At 47.6% G+C, this 15659-nt stretch overlaps 1 protein-coding gene across 1 annotated transcript in view; it reads right to left on the minus strand.

Annotated features, from left to right (window-relative positions):
• Positions 1 to 15659, minus strand: part of IFT80 (intraflagellar transport 80) — a 1621792-nt gene that overhangs the window by 174455 nt on the left and 1431678 nt on the right. Inside the window, exon 17 of the mRNA XM_069618463.1 lies at positions 70 to 159. Coding sequence (XP_069474564.1) covers positions 70 to 159 — 90 coding nt within the window. The remainder of the gene's footprint in view (positions 1 to 69; positions 160 to 15659) is intronic.

Genomic DNA, 15659 nt, shown 5'->3' on the forward strand with positions numbered 1-15659 from the left:
GAAAACACTAAATGGAGGCTTTGCAAAAGTAGTTCACTGTGAAAATAAACATTTGAAAGCATACATTACCTCACCAATTGATGCATATGCCACTTCCGCTGTTGTCATGTCTTTACTGGCCACTGCCATAGCTGCCAAACATGCCCACAGTGTTTGATCCTAAAATGAAAGCACAATACAGTTCACTTTTAGTACGCCTACGGTCCTAAATTCTCATAAATGTTGAATACCTACGATTCCATTGCTATTAAGCCTGATTCATGTGCAGTGGAATGAAGGATTCTTGAAACCAGATATTTGGCATTGAAAGAGGTTTAATCCCAGTTCAAATAAGATGAAGGTATACTGAAAAGGGGTAAACATAAAAGGGTGAATTCCAGGTAAACAATATCAGGATGGTCTTTAGCAAGGTGGATGCTTAAGTGTAACCTTTTTGGACCTAAAGTCGAAGACGGAAAAGATTTACCGAAGGATGCGCTTACCCTTAAGGCAATGTGTAAGAGTCACTCAAAGTCCCAGGGAATGTATGGTACCCAAGTGCCCTTATTTAGATACACAGATGATGTTTCAAGAGATGGGTCGTCCTCTTGGCCGTATTATGTGGTCAACAGGATGTCTGTTCCCCTGCTAGGTAGATTTTGAGGCTGCACTAATTGTTGCCCCACACCAGTCTGCCGACACCCAAGCCTAGGGCCAACTGTTCTCAGCCAATCCAAGGCTCTGGTTCTGTTCAGCAATGTGTCCACCACGGGCTCTGGTTTTCTCCTGCAATGAGCCCAACACAGGCTCTGGTTCTGTGGTAGTCTAGGTGTATCTGCTCACAGCAGGCTTTGCATATTTTCTTCTTTTTAATGCGTTCTGGCCAAAAACAGGATCTGCCTTATGGCACAAAGAACGCAAAGAGCAATTCTTCTACCTTGCTTCCACCTTTGCATTACTCCTACTCCTCATCCTACAGCTTTCCCTCTTCCTCCAAACCGCTTCCTGTTCAGCTCTTATGCCTTCCTCACATAGATGTCCTTCTCTTCTCCACTCTGTCCCTTTTCCTCTATCAGCTCTGGCAGATCAGAAGGAGGACACAGACTCCGATCTTAAATCTCACTATTGATTTAAAAGAAAAGTGAAAACTCCTCCCTATGCTACAGGTATTCCATACCTACCAAAACTAAGGTGCTTGTCAGTGAGTCCAAAAGGAAGATCAGTCCACTGTCCAAACTAACCTATTCTAACCCTCTCACTATTAGAACAACGAAAAAAGTCAGAGGAGAATGAATCCCTTCTCTTGTGAGCTGGCTCTTCACCAGTATATTGTTTAATATTTCTTAGCAACTGAGACAGTTCCGATATTGGGTTTCTCCAAGTCGCAATCTTCGTTTCTCTTCTTCATAAACTTTTCTTGTTTGTCTTTTTTTTTATCGTTGATCTTTCCTCTGCAAAAGCCCAATCTAGTCCTGTCGCTACAATTAGATTTAAGCTTTTCTCCTTATTTAATGTCCACTTTTTTATATTGTTTGGGACAAGATTGCACATTCTCATATTGGTTTTCTTGTGCGTCTTTCATTCTGAATATTATATCTTGACTGGGACGAATATGAGCGTCCCAAAAAGAATTCTCACTCTTTCCATATACTATCGTTACTTCCTCTACACTGGGACAATTATGACAAGTTCTAGTAATGATTCTCACTCTTTCTATATACTCTTGTAGTAATGATTCTAACTTTTCATATACTCTGGTTACTTTAGGTTCCCTGGGACGAGTGAGCCTTCCAGTAAAGATTCTGTATCCCCTAATGGATCTCCTGGCTTCCTAGTTACCTTCAATGTTCAGGGATATCGTCATCGGGGCTGGTAGTAGGTTGGGACCTTGCTTCTCATTTGTCGGATAGCCTTCACGGTTCTACAAACGTTCCCCGAGGGCAGTCGGTTCCTCTTTCCATTGTTCTGCTTTGTACTTCCTTCAAAGAAGTGGTATCAGTGCGGTTTATGGATGCTCCAGTCCACCACCGCTTAATTTGTGGTCACACCACTACGTACTCTTTTCTCAGAGTCAGAATGCCTTGCATTCGGTCCGCTTTGCCAAATCTCTCTTCTCTGACGCTTCGCATCTGGAATTTATTTCGGGCTTCCCTTCTGCATTGGACACAGTGCGACCTGTGTTTCTGCAGCGCTCATTGCTAGGACTGATTTTCTATACTCTGGCCTGGTGGACAGATGTATAGAAGACCAACCTATATTGTGACAGGGACAACTCTGAGGAGCTGTAGCCAAACCAGTTTGGGTAGTAGTGACAGGCGGTCTAGGCTAAGTTCTTCAGAGGTGGGGAGCTTGTAAAGGGTCCACAATGGGAATCACAAATTACACTTAGACAGGATGTATAAAAAACAGTTATTATTTATTGGCCAAAACACACTATAGAAAAATGACTACTAGCAAGTAGGGCAATCGCACAACACTGATAAAAATAGATACATGTATACATTCACTTATTAAACGGGCATAATATTCAACACAAACTCCTGCAAAGGAAAGGTACGATTATATTATGCACGTATAGGTCCACAGAAAATGATCCCTAACTCAAATTGTCCAGCCCTAAATTGTCTGGGGCTTTTTGCCTAATAGTTCAGGAAAAAGTTCCACAGAACCTTTGAAGCAGGAAAAAATGCAGGTAGGTTCTCTGGGGTCAAGTGAAAGGTTCTTAGGGTTAGAGTACATGTTAAACTAGCTAACAGAAGTAGCCCCAACTTTCAGACATCGTGCACAAGCAATGGCAAAGACAAAAGTGTTGGAATAAAGGTTTATTATAAGCCCATTGACTTATAATGGGAGTATCAGGGTAGGTAAGAAGCTATGTAACTTACCCCCCCGTACTCCGATTCTTCCCCAGACTTGGCGGGACAAAGAAAGAGGGTCCGACGTTCCTTTACCCGCCAAACGTCACTGTCCTCGCTTTGCAGGGCTTGCAGGTTCTAGCTGATCTCCGGTTGGTGTCCTTCACTATTGCAAGGACTCTCGAATAAAGAATGCAGCAAAACCCGATGTAGCACCCCTCTCGGGTCTGGACCTGGGTCCAGTAAGCGTTTTCAGATGGTGGTCACCGCAGCACAGCGATACAAACTGACTGAACTGCCACGGTCGGACTTTCCCTCCCATCTCAGGTCCTCTTGGTGCTAGGACGCCGGCATTTCGAAGAGGCTAGTCTCATAGGGCTAGCTGAGGATTCTCCCAAGTTCCAGATCGGAACTTGGAACAGTGACGCTGGCAGCACAGTAGCCCGAATTCGGAGCTGGTCAGCCACGGGACGATCCCGGAACACTTCCGAAGGCTCTTCGTTGCAGGGTACCGAGCAGAAGTCAGGAATGGATGGTCGAGGGGCGTGGCCAACCAGCACACGATGAGGACGTGATTCCTCGGTGCTCCGGGCCGCCAGCCATATCCTGTAAAATATCCTGGAAATATTGATCCAACAATGTAAAGAGACCACGATCCAGTAGACAATACAGCTGGCAACAGCTGACAGCCTTGTAGAACAGAACCGGTACATGGAAGTGAAGATATCGGCTGCGGAAAAATGCGTGTGCCCGATGCCGAGCCGAAACCAAAATGGCCACCGCAACCGCTAAGTGAAAGAAGGCCTGGCGATTTTGCTGCGGCGGAGCTGTGCTTTCCTCATGCCGAGCTCTCCCATCGGCTGAAAACAACCAGAGAAAAGGGAGCGGTCTCTCCCGCCTCGGCCACGCTGCGGGGCTGCACTATGTTGCGGTGCATCGGTGGAGGAGAGCACACAAGACCCTCGCGCAGGGATCCGGCCCCAGCCCGCGCCTCTGACAGAGATCACCACCAATGTTGGCCAGAGTCCCCCGGTGTGCCGATTGGGATCCTGCTGTGGCCGGGCTTGCGGCGACACCCTGACCGCGGGAGGAGGGAGTGCTCAGTGCTGCCCAGCCGCAGGACAGGAGGAGCGGCTGCTGACACCATCAGAGCGCCAGAGCAACAACCTGGGGTGAGGTGAGCGGGGCCGCCGGGGTGCGCTGGACAGCCAACAAATGCCACGTCGCTGAAGGTAGGCTACGGCCCCAAAGATACAGGCAGAGAAGCGTCTAAGCTACGGACCGCCACGGATCTGGCTTGCGGGACCTCCCTGCGGTACTTCCGACAGAGCCCGGGGGAGAGACGCTGATAGGAACCTGGAAGAGGCTGCCACCGGCAGCAGATTACGAGCCGGTACATCGACTTACCCTGCATTATACGGATTGCCGGGCCCCGCTCACCTCACCCCGTGTCCGTGGGGGAGGGGGGTTTGGGGCGCTACCGGTGGTGAGGTGGTGGCGGCTCCCCCGTGCATCCAGAAAATATGTGCGTGCATGCTTGCACCAGGGGCATGTTTCTCGCCTAGTATCTTTCCCATAAGTGTACACCTGCAACTCAACCAACGGACAGGCGGACGCCATTGTTGCCCAGCAAATCAAAGTTCAAATACTTAGAAGTGTCTCCCAATAAATCATAAGCCATACAACGTGCTACTCAAGACCTGAATAACATCCCTGCTTGCATGCCAGGAACTCTGTTGGCGGGAACCGGTGAAAGGTGGGGACAGAATGGCGGAGTAGAAGAGATCCTATACGAGCCAAGAAGAGAGGACCTACACGACCTGGTGGACACATGCGGCAAAAGCCTTGCTTACACCCCTCTGCGGGACCGGTTTCCCACCACAGGCTTAGCCCCACAGGGCCCTTCGAGTGCGCCTGTTGGGAAGTAACAGGGGGAAAAAGGGAACTGTGCAAAGACACAAAACGACGACAAGTGGCACACACGTTAAAACAGACCCCTCAGGGCGATTGAGGCCGGTGGGGTCCACATACACGGTAACAGTTGACTACGTCTGCCCGCAAAACTGAACTGGCATACCTGTAGAACACTACCGACATAACGAACAAATTCATACTACCAGATCCTGGAGAAAGCACAATAAGCCTGACTCGCAAAAGAGACATACAAAGATACCAATTATAAAAGCAGCGAAGAGACTTGCATCTACACGCGGACTCTGCGCACACAGGGAAGGATAAGGACCCAAACACTGAAACCACCAGTGTTCCACACCTCCCACGGAGACCAACGAAAAAAGCAGATCAAACACCTACTGTAATACAGTTCTGGCCCAACGCCTCCTGTCATAGCACTGTGACCCATGATCCCGCGGATTGTGCTCATAACCACTGAACAACAGCCAGACGCCAACACTGTATGCGGCTTGGCCCTCGCACGAAATGAAACAGATCCCCTACCACATAGCGATTAAAATCTGCAATATGGGGAAGGACAAACCCAGGAAATCCCCCACACAGAGTAGAATGGAACAATACACGACCGCGCCGCTGACCCACTCGCTGAAGCAAGCCACGTCGGCGGAACCGGAGAACAGCAAAGACAACATCTCCCTCAGGGATGTGATGGGTGACATAGCTAGTTCCAGGTCATCAATGGAGAAAAAAATGGACAGTATAGGCGCCGAAGTATCTCTCCTGCGACATCATCTACAAAAACTTACCTCACGTACCAGGGAAGCTGAAGCTTGCATCTCAGAGAATGAGGACAGCCTGCGGGGTGTCAACCGGCAAATGTCTGGTGTGCTGGAACGCATCAAAATCCTGGAAGGGAGAGTGGACGAAAGCAAAGGGAGATCAAGACGCAATAATATTTGCATCCTTGGCTTCCCTGAACAAACTGAAGGAGCAAGCATGGAATTATTCCTTGAACAATGGCTCGCAGACTTATTTGAAATGAAATCTTTTTCAAAATGCTTTTCAATTGAACGAGCACACTGCGTACCAACCGGAAGAGCCGTACCTGGAGCACCACCATGCACATTCATCGCAAAACTCTTAAATTACAGAGACAGGGACGCCGTGCTACAGATGGCAAGGACAAAAGGGTCCATCACGTACAATGGCTCCAAAATTGCTTTCTTCCCTGACTTTACAAGAGAGTGTTACGCTCACCTGGTTCCACGGGGATGCCACCCAACAGTTGGGACTCAGGTATCCTTCTCTGCGGTTCCCATGTGTGACAAGTGGGAGGGTTCTGCCTGGAATACAGGTGGGCAATGTTCAAGACTGGGCAACTGGGGTAAACAGTCTCCCACCACCCTGTATACCCGCGGCCTCACTGGACCTCTCCTCACCTTGTTTTTAATGCAGGTGTGCTCTCCGTCCTGCCTTCTTGGCAGGGGCGCGTTGTGCTTGGTGGGCGTTTGCGATCGAGTTACTTCACTGATGCCGGCCCGCTTTGAGTCTTTCAGGAAGGTCTTATTGCTGTGTTATATCATTGTCCTTGCATGCCTTTGTGGGTTAAATAATGTCTTTTCTCTTCCTTAGGTGCGCAGAAGTCCAATATGTGGCATAGACTGAATTGGGTCTCGCCGGTAAGTAATGACGTTTTTAGAGCACCTTGATGCGGTGAGTAGACGCTAAGCGCAGCGCTATGATGCCTTGCCTCTTGCTAACCTGTTGTCTTGTCTTCCCACAGGTCGCGGCGCTTACCAGGTGCATAGAATTCCTGAGGCGATGCTGGTCGAGGAGTGGCTTGCGAGGTAAGCTTTTTGGCACCGTTCATTAAATTGTAAAAATGTCTAATGCCTTGTTTCTTCCCTTTTTTGCAGATCCGTCGGTTCAGGAGGAGTGCTGGTTCCAGGATGCTGATCTCAAGAGCCGTGGACAGCTAACGATGAAATTACAGGTAAGCTGATAACGATGTCCTTTTTCTCCTTTATAGATGCTGTTCTTCCGAGGTTCGCGGGTGCAGCTGAACACGGTGAGCGTCACGTTGCAGAATTGCAAAGCAACGCGAAGCGTGTTATCCCAGTCGGGTGTGGTTTAAATAGCTTCAAGAAAGTAGTCCAGGTAAAAAAGTTCCTATCGTACCACACCCAGAAATACTATACCGCATAGCTTGGTTCCAAGGAGCCAAGCTACGTGGATGCCTCCAGGTTGATTGACACTGAAATAAAGTAGTTCCCAATACAAGTCCTTTATGAAGTATGAGCCTGGCGCCAAAGGCGCCAGGACTGGCCCCAAGAAGGCCTAGGCCAAGGATGCCTGGTTTTAGTGGAGACCCTTCCTGGCCCATGGGGTCTTCTGGATGGGGGTCGTGACAGAGAGGTACAAAAGGCTTGCCAATCCTTTGATCCGCTCTAGAGGCATCTGCAATCAATGAAAATCAAATATGGGCTAATCTTCCAGGCTCAGCTTAAAATATTCCATAATGGCACAACAGTACATTTTACGGATCCCAAAGAAGCGTGGAACTGTGCTAAAAGGCATATAGATGGAGATTGGAGTGTACGGGAAGACATGAGACTGGACGTAATAGACGACGCCCCGAGAGATTACCACACGTCGGACCACAACAGCAACTAGACAGAATGCAACAAAAGGAAAATTATTAAATAGGAACTACAGATATAAATGTTATTACTACTTTCTGGATGCGAGTACATAACGCAACTCCTGAAACACACTGGAACAATGGATCACAGGTGTGTACAACAGCTGGCGGGCCATCCCGAGCCGCCCCCCCTGACGTGGAAGTGTGAAAGCAACGTCAGCTGTGAGTGAGATAAGAGGCCAAGCAACACCGACCATATCACAGGTCGGGGAACTTGACTTGTTGAGAGTTAGTGTATGAGTGTTGAGATTTAGTAGTTCTTAAGTTTGTAATGGGCCAACATATGCTTCAGTTGGGGATGGCGTATAGGGGAGAGGGAGTTGGGTATGAGTTTTTTATTAATTGGTTTACATACAAAGGTACTGTGATCACACCAAATATAAGTAAGACAGTGCCAACACACATCCTAGCACCCGCAAAACAGATATTTCCCGCAGGACACATGCATAAACCACAAAATCCAGACACCCAATGGCACCGCCAACTGTGATAACCAATAAGCAGCTGACAATAATGACATGGAATGTTAACGGGCTAGGGTCCGGCATTAAGAGACGCCTGGTGATGCAATACGTAAATAAACATACACCGGATATAGTACTCCTAACTGAAACACACCTGGCTGTGTGCAATCTCTTGAAAAGATCCAACTATCGCACTGCGGTACACGCAGGCTTTTTCATGGGAGCTAGATGGGTGCTGTTCCTAGTCCATAAGAGGCTGCCGCTAAGATATCAAAGGTGACTCACGACACTGGGGGAAGATATGTACACATAAACACTACATTATGGAACCAAACTCTTGCGATTATGGCAATATACTCCCCCCCGGCAATCCTAGCTACACTACTGGCAGAAATTGCACCCATCCTCACCGCGAACACAGCTGATATCTGGGTTTTAGGTGGGTACTTCAATGAGGTCATGGACAACACACTAGATCGTGCACACATAAGCGGGAGGAACCCTACAACTAGCACCAAACTAGTTACCTTTGCCTATGCACTAGGCTTGAGAGATGCATGGCGCAACCTACATAGAGACACACGCGAATACATCTTCCACTCAGGCGTGCATGCCACACTATCTAGGATAGACTACTTCTTCCTACCAGCCCAGAATATCCATAAGGTACATAGCGCGTCCCTACTTCCACGTGGCATATCTGATCACTCCCCACTAATGATAGAATTTGAAACGGAAAGACCACGCCCTCCGCCCACCTGGTGACTTAACTATTACCTGGTGCTCCCAAACCTACAGGAAAGAATAAGCAATAGTACCTCCACTTATTTTGAGTTGAATATGGGTTCCGTGGACAATCCTGGATCATTATGGGAAGCTTATAAGCCGGTACTGAGTGTAGAAATCCTCTCTGTAGAAAAAGGCACACCTGAAGGAGGTTGTAGACGTGAAGAGGAGGTGGCACACAAAGAAACACAGCACATAGAAAATAACACACCTGAGACAAATGGAGCTTTGATACTGGCTCAGAAGAAACTGCACAATCTATCACTATATTGTGCCAAGAAGGCACATAGACCCATGAGAGCATGACTGTATGAAACGAGGGAGAAAGCAGGCGAATTGTTAGCCTGGTTGGAAAAACGTGATGAGGGGCATCGACAAATCGGAAACATTAAAGATGTAAATACAGAGCTAGTCTCAACTGACAAGGAGATAGCAGAATGCTTTGCGAAATACTATGAAGAGCTCTATAGCCCCCCCCCCCCCCCCCCCCCCCCCCGAGTACCCCAATAGTGAACACAGCACTAGATGAGATCGACCTCCCCTCACTCAATACAGAGCAAGTAGACATACTGGACAGTAAAATAACAGAGGAAGAGATATCGGCAGCCATCTCCCAACTTCGATCAGGCAAAACTCCAGGCCCGAACGGCTTTCCGGTTGACATTTGGAAGAAACTAAGCCATGTAGACATTGCACCACACTTGCTCAACATGTTCGAACACTCAAGAAGAGAAGGGATACTCCCGATGGACTTACGTAAAGCCACCATAATAGTAATACCAAAGGAGGGCAAGCCCCCAGACGAATGCATCTCCTATAGGCCCATATCCCTAATAAACAGCAAAGCCAAGAAACTAGTGAAGGTACTAGCCAATAGACTCCAAAAAGTAATTATGTTCCTGATCCACCCAGATCAATGTGGCTTTATGCCGCAGAGATCCACAAGAATGAATATCCGTAGACTGCACTTAGCGCTTGAAAGAGCACCAACCCTACAACAATCACTGGCGCTATTGGTTATTGATTTTGAGAAAGCCTTCGACTCAGTCCACTGTGAGGCACTATGGATAATAATGAGGAAAATTGGCTTTGGGGAACAATTAATAAATTGGGTCCAGCTCCTGTATAACGCCCCCATAGCAGAAGTGAGGGTGAATGGCTGGCCCTCCCGCAACATCCGACTGGGGAAAGGTACAAGACAAGGTTGCCCACTATCGGCCACACTATTCGCGCTGATCGTTGAGCCCCTGGCAGTAATTCTGAGAAACACACTGACGTGGTCTGGTTTCCGATGGAACCCAACTTGGGATGATAAGGTCTCTCTCTACGCGGATGACCTACTGATTTACCTGGGTGATCCGGCAGTCTCTTGTCCAATAGTTACACAAATACTGATAAAATAAGGTGCCTTCAGTAGCCTGAGAGTGAACTGGAGTAAATCGATACTCTTACTGGTTAAGGGAATAGACTGTATACCTCCCGAGGGTTCCCCATACACAGTCGAATTGGAACAATTCTGATATTTGGGCATCCTGATCTCGAACAGACTGGAAGACTATGTGACCCAAAATTTACACCCAATTGTGAAGCGCTTTGCACAAGACGTAGGCCACTGGGTGACACTGCCACTGACCCCACTAGGAAGAGTACCACTCTTCAAAATGCTGGCTCTGCCCCGCTTTTTATATATACGACAAAATGCCTGTTACGGAGAATTCTCATACTTTGGTTAATTTCCCTTACCTATAGAGTCCCCCAGCAGCTTTGCTGGATTTGAAGGGTTTGTTTCTTTTTACCTGCCAAGAGTGAGACTCTTTTCCCACTCTTAGGCATTTTTGCTATGTGTGTTCTAGGCTATTGTTGTGTTTAATGCCTATGGGATTTTCTCTCCCCCATAGGACCCATCTTTATTCACATGTGTTACACAGCACCCTCAGTGCAGTGACACAGGGGTGTCCTAGCGACCCCCAAACATAGACTCCATATACTGGGACCGACTACTGTCTCCCAGGGCATGTAAAGTCCCCATTGACTTTAATAGTCGATTTTTATGAACTTAACCAGTACAGCCAATCTTACTATGGAAGTACTGGAAGGGGTTCATAGTTTTTCCCCTATGTTCATTTTCAAGGGGGTACCGTAAAGTCCCTCCCTCTAAAGTTTCTGGCTGGTGGCAGTGGTTACTACCATAAATATTCGACTGCGAATATTTCCCTATGGGATTTTCCCATTGTTCGAGGCTACCACTTTTTCTGACAGCCTCTAACATACCGCCGGTGCATTTTAAAATTAACTTTGCTCCGGTAGGTTTTATGTGCCAGAACTTTAATGTAACTTCTTTCTTGTGTCTTGCTCTACGATACTAATCCAGGTCAGGGATCCTTTGTTCGTCCGTTTGGCGGGCTTCCGCTCAGAAGCCCTCCTTCCGGCGCCACTGAGTCTGGGGAGGGTCCATTGTGTGGGAGGGGGGAGTAGGACCCCTGGACAGAGTTGCCACAGCAACTCAGGTCGCACTCTTTCCTGATAGGCTGGAGGGTCTCCCGCCAAGAAGACCACTCCACTGTGTGAGTGACAGTTAGGCGGTATGAATGGGTCTCTTTCTGCATTAAAGCAGGGTCCTGAGGACTGGAAGAGCAAGACGTTGCCACTGGAACTACGGAACCGAAGAGGAAAGAAGCCAAAGACACCTGCGACGACTACCACCACCGGTGAAGCCCTGCTGCAGCGTCTCACCACTTTTCTCCATACGACGAGAGGAGATCTTCATCTGAAAAAGCCTTCTTCCCTTGAGCTGGTGGGGCCAACCAGTTTGCTAATCACCTTCCCGAACCTGCTGTGGTCGAATCGCCAGTGCCACTCACTTGGAGACCGGATAGCCAAGCAGCTATCGACCCGGACCGCGATTAAAAGGAGCGTACCTTTTAAACTTTGTTTGGCAGCAGCGTGGCTGGTTTCATCCCTGGGTAGTGCAGTCCCTCGAACCTTCCTCCACGACGAGAGCCTCTCTTCCTCTGCTGGATCACCTGAACTGCAGGAACTACCAGGAACAACCGCCACCGCAGGAGCCACTTCTTCACTTTTAAGGTACATTGTTCCGCCAGGCCGTCCTTTCTTCGCGGTAGTGCTAAAGGTGTTTTAAATCCTTTTCCTACCTGTTGGGTTGGCCGCTCCTCTCTCTTAATATTGTCTTTCGCTTTCTGGATCCACCTTTTCAACATCGTTAACCAAAGACTTGACTGCAGCTACAAGAACATTTTGCTCCTGAGCCCTTGCCCTGTACCATTAACTCTGGCACAGGCCTACTCACTCTGGTCACTTTTTTTAGACCTGCTTTCTCGAGATCGATTCTCCATTCAAACTGTGTGGTGCAACCCTCTCTTATAACTACCCTTTCCTTCCCACTGCATAATCATTGTGAAATGCCATTTTGCTCAGTTTTCATTTGAAGTATTGCCTATACTGATGTAATGTCTGGCTGAACTGGTTCACACTTGATGGGAAGCGTTGCTAGGGGGTATAAGAACCTATTTCTAGATAACTTGTATTTTCCCTCCCTTGTGAGAAGTTGCTAGAGGATCCCTTGTGGGTAGTTGTCACTGTGCCGTTTTGCTCAGTTTTCACTCTGGTTCACTTGGTCTACAATTTATATAGGGAGTGTTTATATTTTTCCATTGACTTAATTTAACTTGCTTGATACTTGTGATACATGTGTTTGCTTAGAAGTATGTAAAATATATATATATATACACGTTTTAACTACAAAGCTTTGGTCAGTGTTTCCTTGTGCCACAGTACAGTAGGCCTATTGTGTAAACCCTGAATACTGCCCATCTCCCTCTTGAGATAAATCTGACTGCTCAGCCACAGCTACCAACTAAATCTTTGTGGTACAGACCGATACCAAAGGGGATTTATTTCTCTCACCTGTAGTCCTAATCTGGTGTAGTGCTCCCTAAGGGAACTGCGCGGATTCTGCCTAACAAAGCCCCTCTACACATCCCCACAGCAGATTTTCGCAAGATAGACAAGACACTACGGAAACTATTATGGGGAGGGAAACACCCAAGGATAGCATTGAGTACCCTCCAACGCTCTGTGTGAGAGGGAGGGATCGGGCTCCCACACACCCAAACATACTACTGGGCGAGTCAGATGGCGGCTGTAAATGATATACTACATGGTAACCCAGAACTACCGCACATACGAGCAGAAAAGACGGCAAGGCATGGCATACCCCCAATCGAGAGTTTGTACAATATGGTGGGCCGCCCCCTTGCCCGCACAATAACAGCCCACACGGCCCAAATCTGGATGGAAACGCACAGACACATAGGTTAGGGAAACAAAATCACCCCCGTACAAACCCTCTGGAACAATACCTACCTCCCGGAGCTTCACCAAACTACCTAAATGGCCAAACTGGGAAACAGTGGGAATATTAACAATCCAGCAAGTGATCAAAGAAGGCAAAATCATACCCTTTTCTGAACTGTCGGCCACTCATGGACTCCCACCTACTGAAAACTACCATCACACACAGTTGTCCCATGTACTCACCAAACAAATGACAAACCTCACTGACCTGCCAGAATGTACACCGATAGAGAAGAACATTGTCTTAGATAGCGTGAATGCCAAAATTACATCTGTCATGTATAACGCAATCTCTTCCTTTGCCACGAAAGAATTGTGTAGTCTAGTCTAAAGGCAAAATGGGAGAGGGAATTGGGCCCGCTGTTGTCTGAGGAATGGATGTCAACCCTAATGTACCCCAGAGAGACAGCAATATCGGCCAGAATCCGACTTATACAATTGAAAGTACTACACAGAATATACTATCCCCGAGTAGCACTATACCGCTGGGGAAAGACCACAGATGCCAAATGCCTACGCTGCAAACAGGAAGAGGGTACCTTTTACCACATCCTATGGCAATGTGCACGTATACAGCACATATCGGCCAGAATCCGACTTACACAATTGAAAGTACTACACAGAATATACTATCCCCGAGTAGCACTATACCGCTGGGGCAAGACCACAGATGCCAAATGCCTACGCTGCAAACAGGAAGAGGGTACCTTTTACCACATCCTATGGCAATGTGCACGTATACAGCACTTCTGGCAAAAATATTGTTACAGGTTGTCAAGGGTCATAGGCCGGCCAATCCCAAACAAACCAAAACTCCTACTACTGGGGATTGAAGAGGAGGAAGAAATGACCCGCTTCGAAAATATCCTGCTCTCAACGACTACAGGGCTGGCCAAAAGGAACATTGCACAACTATGGGGATCAGAGATCACCCCTCATTATGACCAATGGGTAACTGATGTGGACACCTGTATAATAATGGAGCGCCGAGTCTATCAATCTAGTGGCTGCCCTGGGAAAGCCGGCATAATATGGCAGAAATGGGAGCAGACTATGTAATGAACAAGCACAACTATGTGATCCTGATATGCAATAATTACACAATATGGAAATGATCCAGCCAGGGTACTGTTACGCTATGTGCTACTGAACTTTAACCAAGAATGGTGTCTAATCGCATTGCCTTTATCGAACGTATCTAATTTATGTTTGTATACTGTATGTTGTTGGTTTTGAAGTAACAAAATACAATAAAATGTGTTATTAAAAAAAAAGAATGGATGGTCCCTCCACTCCAAGGGTTGCAGCTCCTTCGCAGGACTGCTAAAGATCTTCAGCAAGACAGGGCTCCTCCAGGACAGCAGCAGAAGTTGGTAGCCAAACCTTCTTCAGGCAGGTCTCCGTTCTTTTTGCAGGTCTCACAGCTGGATAGGATTCTTGGCTCCTTCAGGTTTCTCCATGATCTCTGAGAAATGGGTGCAGGTTTCCTCATCTTAAAAGCAAGGTAAGAGCTGCTGCCCTCACTAGCCAATGACAGGACTAGCCCCTCCCACCCCCCAGCAGTGGTCCAATCAGGACCACTGGCAGGTACATTCATGCATACCACTTAGACACACCGAAACCAGTTTGTGGATTGAGACTAGACAGTCGAAGCCCACATCCTGCCAGCAAACACACACAGCCCTCCAGTAGCCCGCCAAAACCATCTGTTTTCCCGGGCATTGGAAGTCCTCATAAGGATTTTCCTGGCATCACAGGCCAGGAAGAAGGCTAAAGAACAGGATGGCCAAAGGACAGGCGAAAAACCATGTGGCACGGCCATGTATGGATACTAACCAAAGTTAGTAGCCAAACGAGGTAAACGTGGTAAAACTAAAACGAAAAGTTCCCAAAAGTGGGAAAAAGTCACTGCTACCACTAGCTCATGCTTTGAGCACACCCAGAGTAGCCAAAAATCCTTTGAGTGTTAGTCTAGGGCAAAACAAAATGTACCCCATTGTTCTGCAGTGTAAGCTGCATTGAACAATGATAAAAGTAAACACAAGTGATACAAAGTAACCAAAAGGAGTAACACAACTAAGGGAAACAAGGTTTCCCTGTACTGACATTGGCAAAACAGAAAGGTGATCGCTGGAAAGCTTTGAATTAATCATAAAACCTTCTGTAATGGCTTGGCAGGCGAAGAACGATGGTCTGGAAGGTTGCCCAGAGCAATGGCAGAGGTTAAGATTCCTTCCAAACCTTCCAGCCATCACCTCTTTGTTTTTGCTTTGTCACCCCGAGTAGGATGGGTATGCCCAGACATGAGACCCATGAGTGCTGGGTGTAGAGACACAAGCTATTCCTTACTGATGAGGCCCAACAAGGCTGAAACATGTTTGGGGATGCTTGTGGTCTTGTACAGAAGGGATGTGACCTAGCAGTTTGGGCTGGACTGCCCCTTTTGGGGTGGGACTAAGCCTGATTTGCATATGGTCTTCCCCGTTCTGTAATGGTTTGGCAGGCGAAGAACGATGGTCTGGAAGGTTACCCAGAGCAATGCCAGAGGTTAAGATTAATTCCAGACCTTCCAGCCATCACCTCTTT

The sequence above is a fragment of the Ambystoma mexicanum genome, chromosome 10 (assembly GCF_040938575.1).
Source record: "Ambystoma mexicanum isolate Mex_15411 chromosome 10, UKY_AmexF1_1, whole genome shotgun sequence".
Taxonomy (NCBI): domain Eukaryota; kingdom Metazoa; phylum Chordata; class Amphibia; order Caudata; family Ambystomatidae; genus Ambystoma; species Ambystoma mexicanum.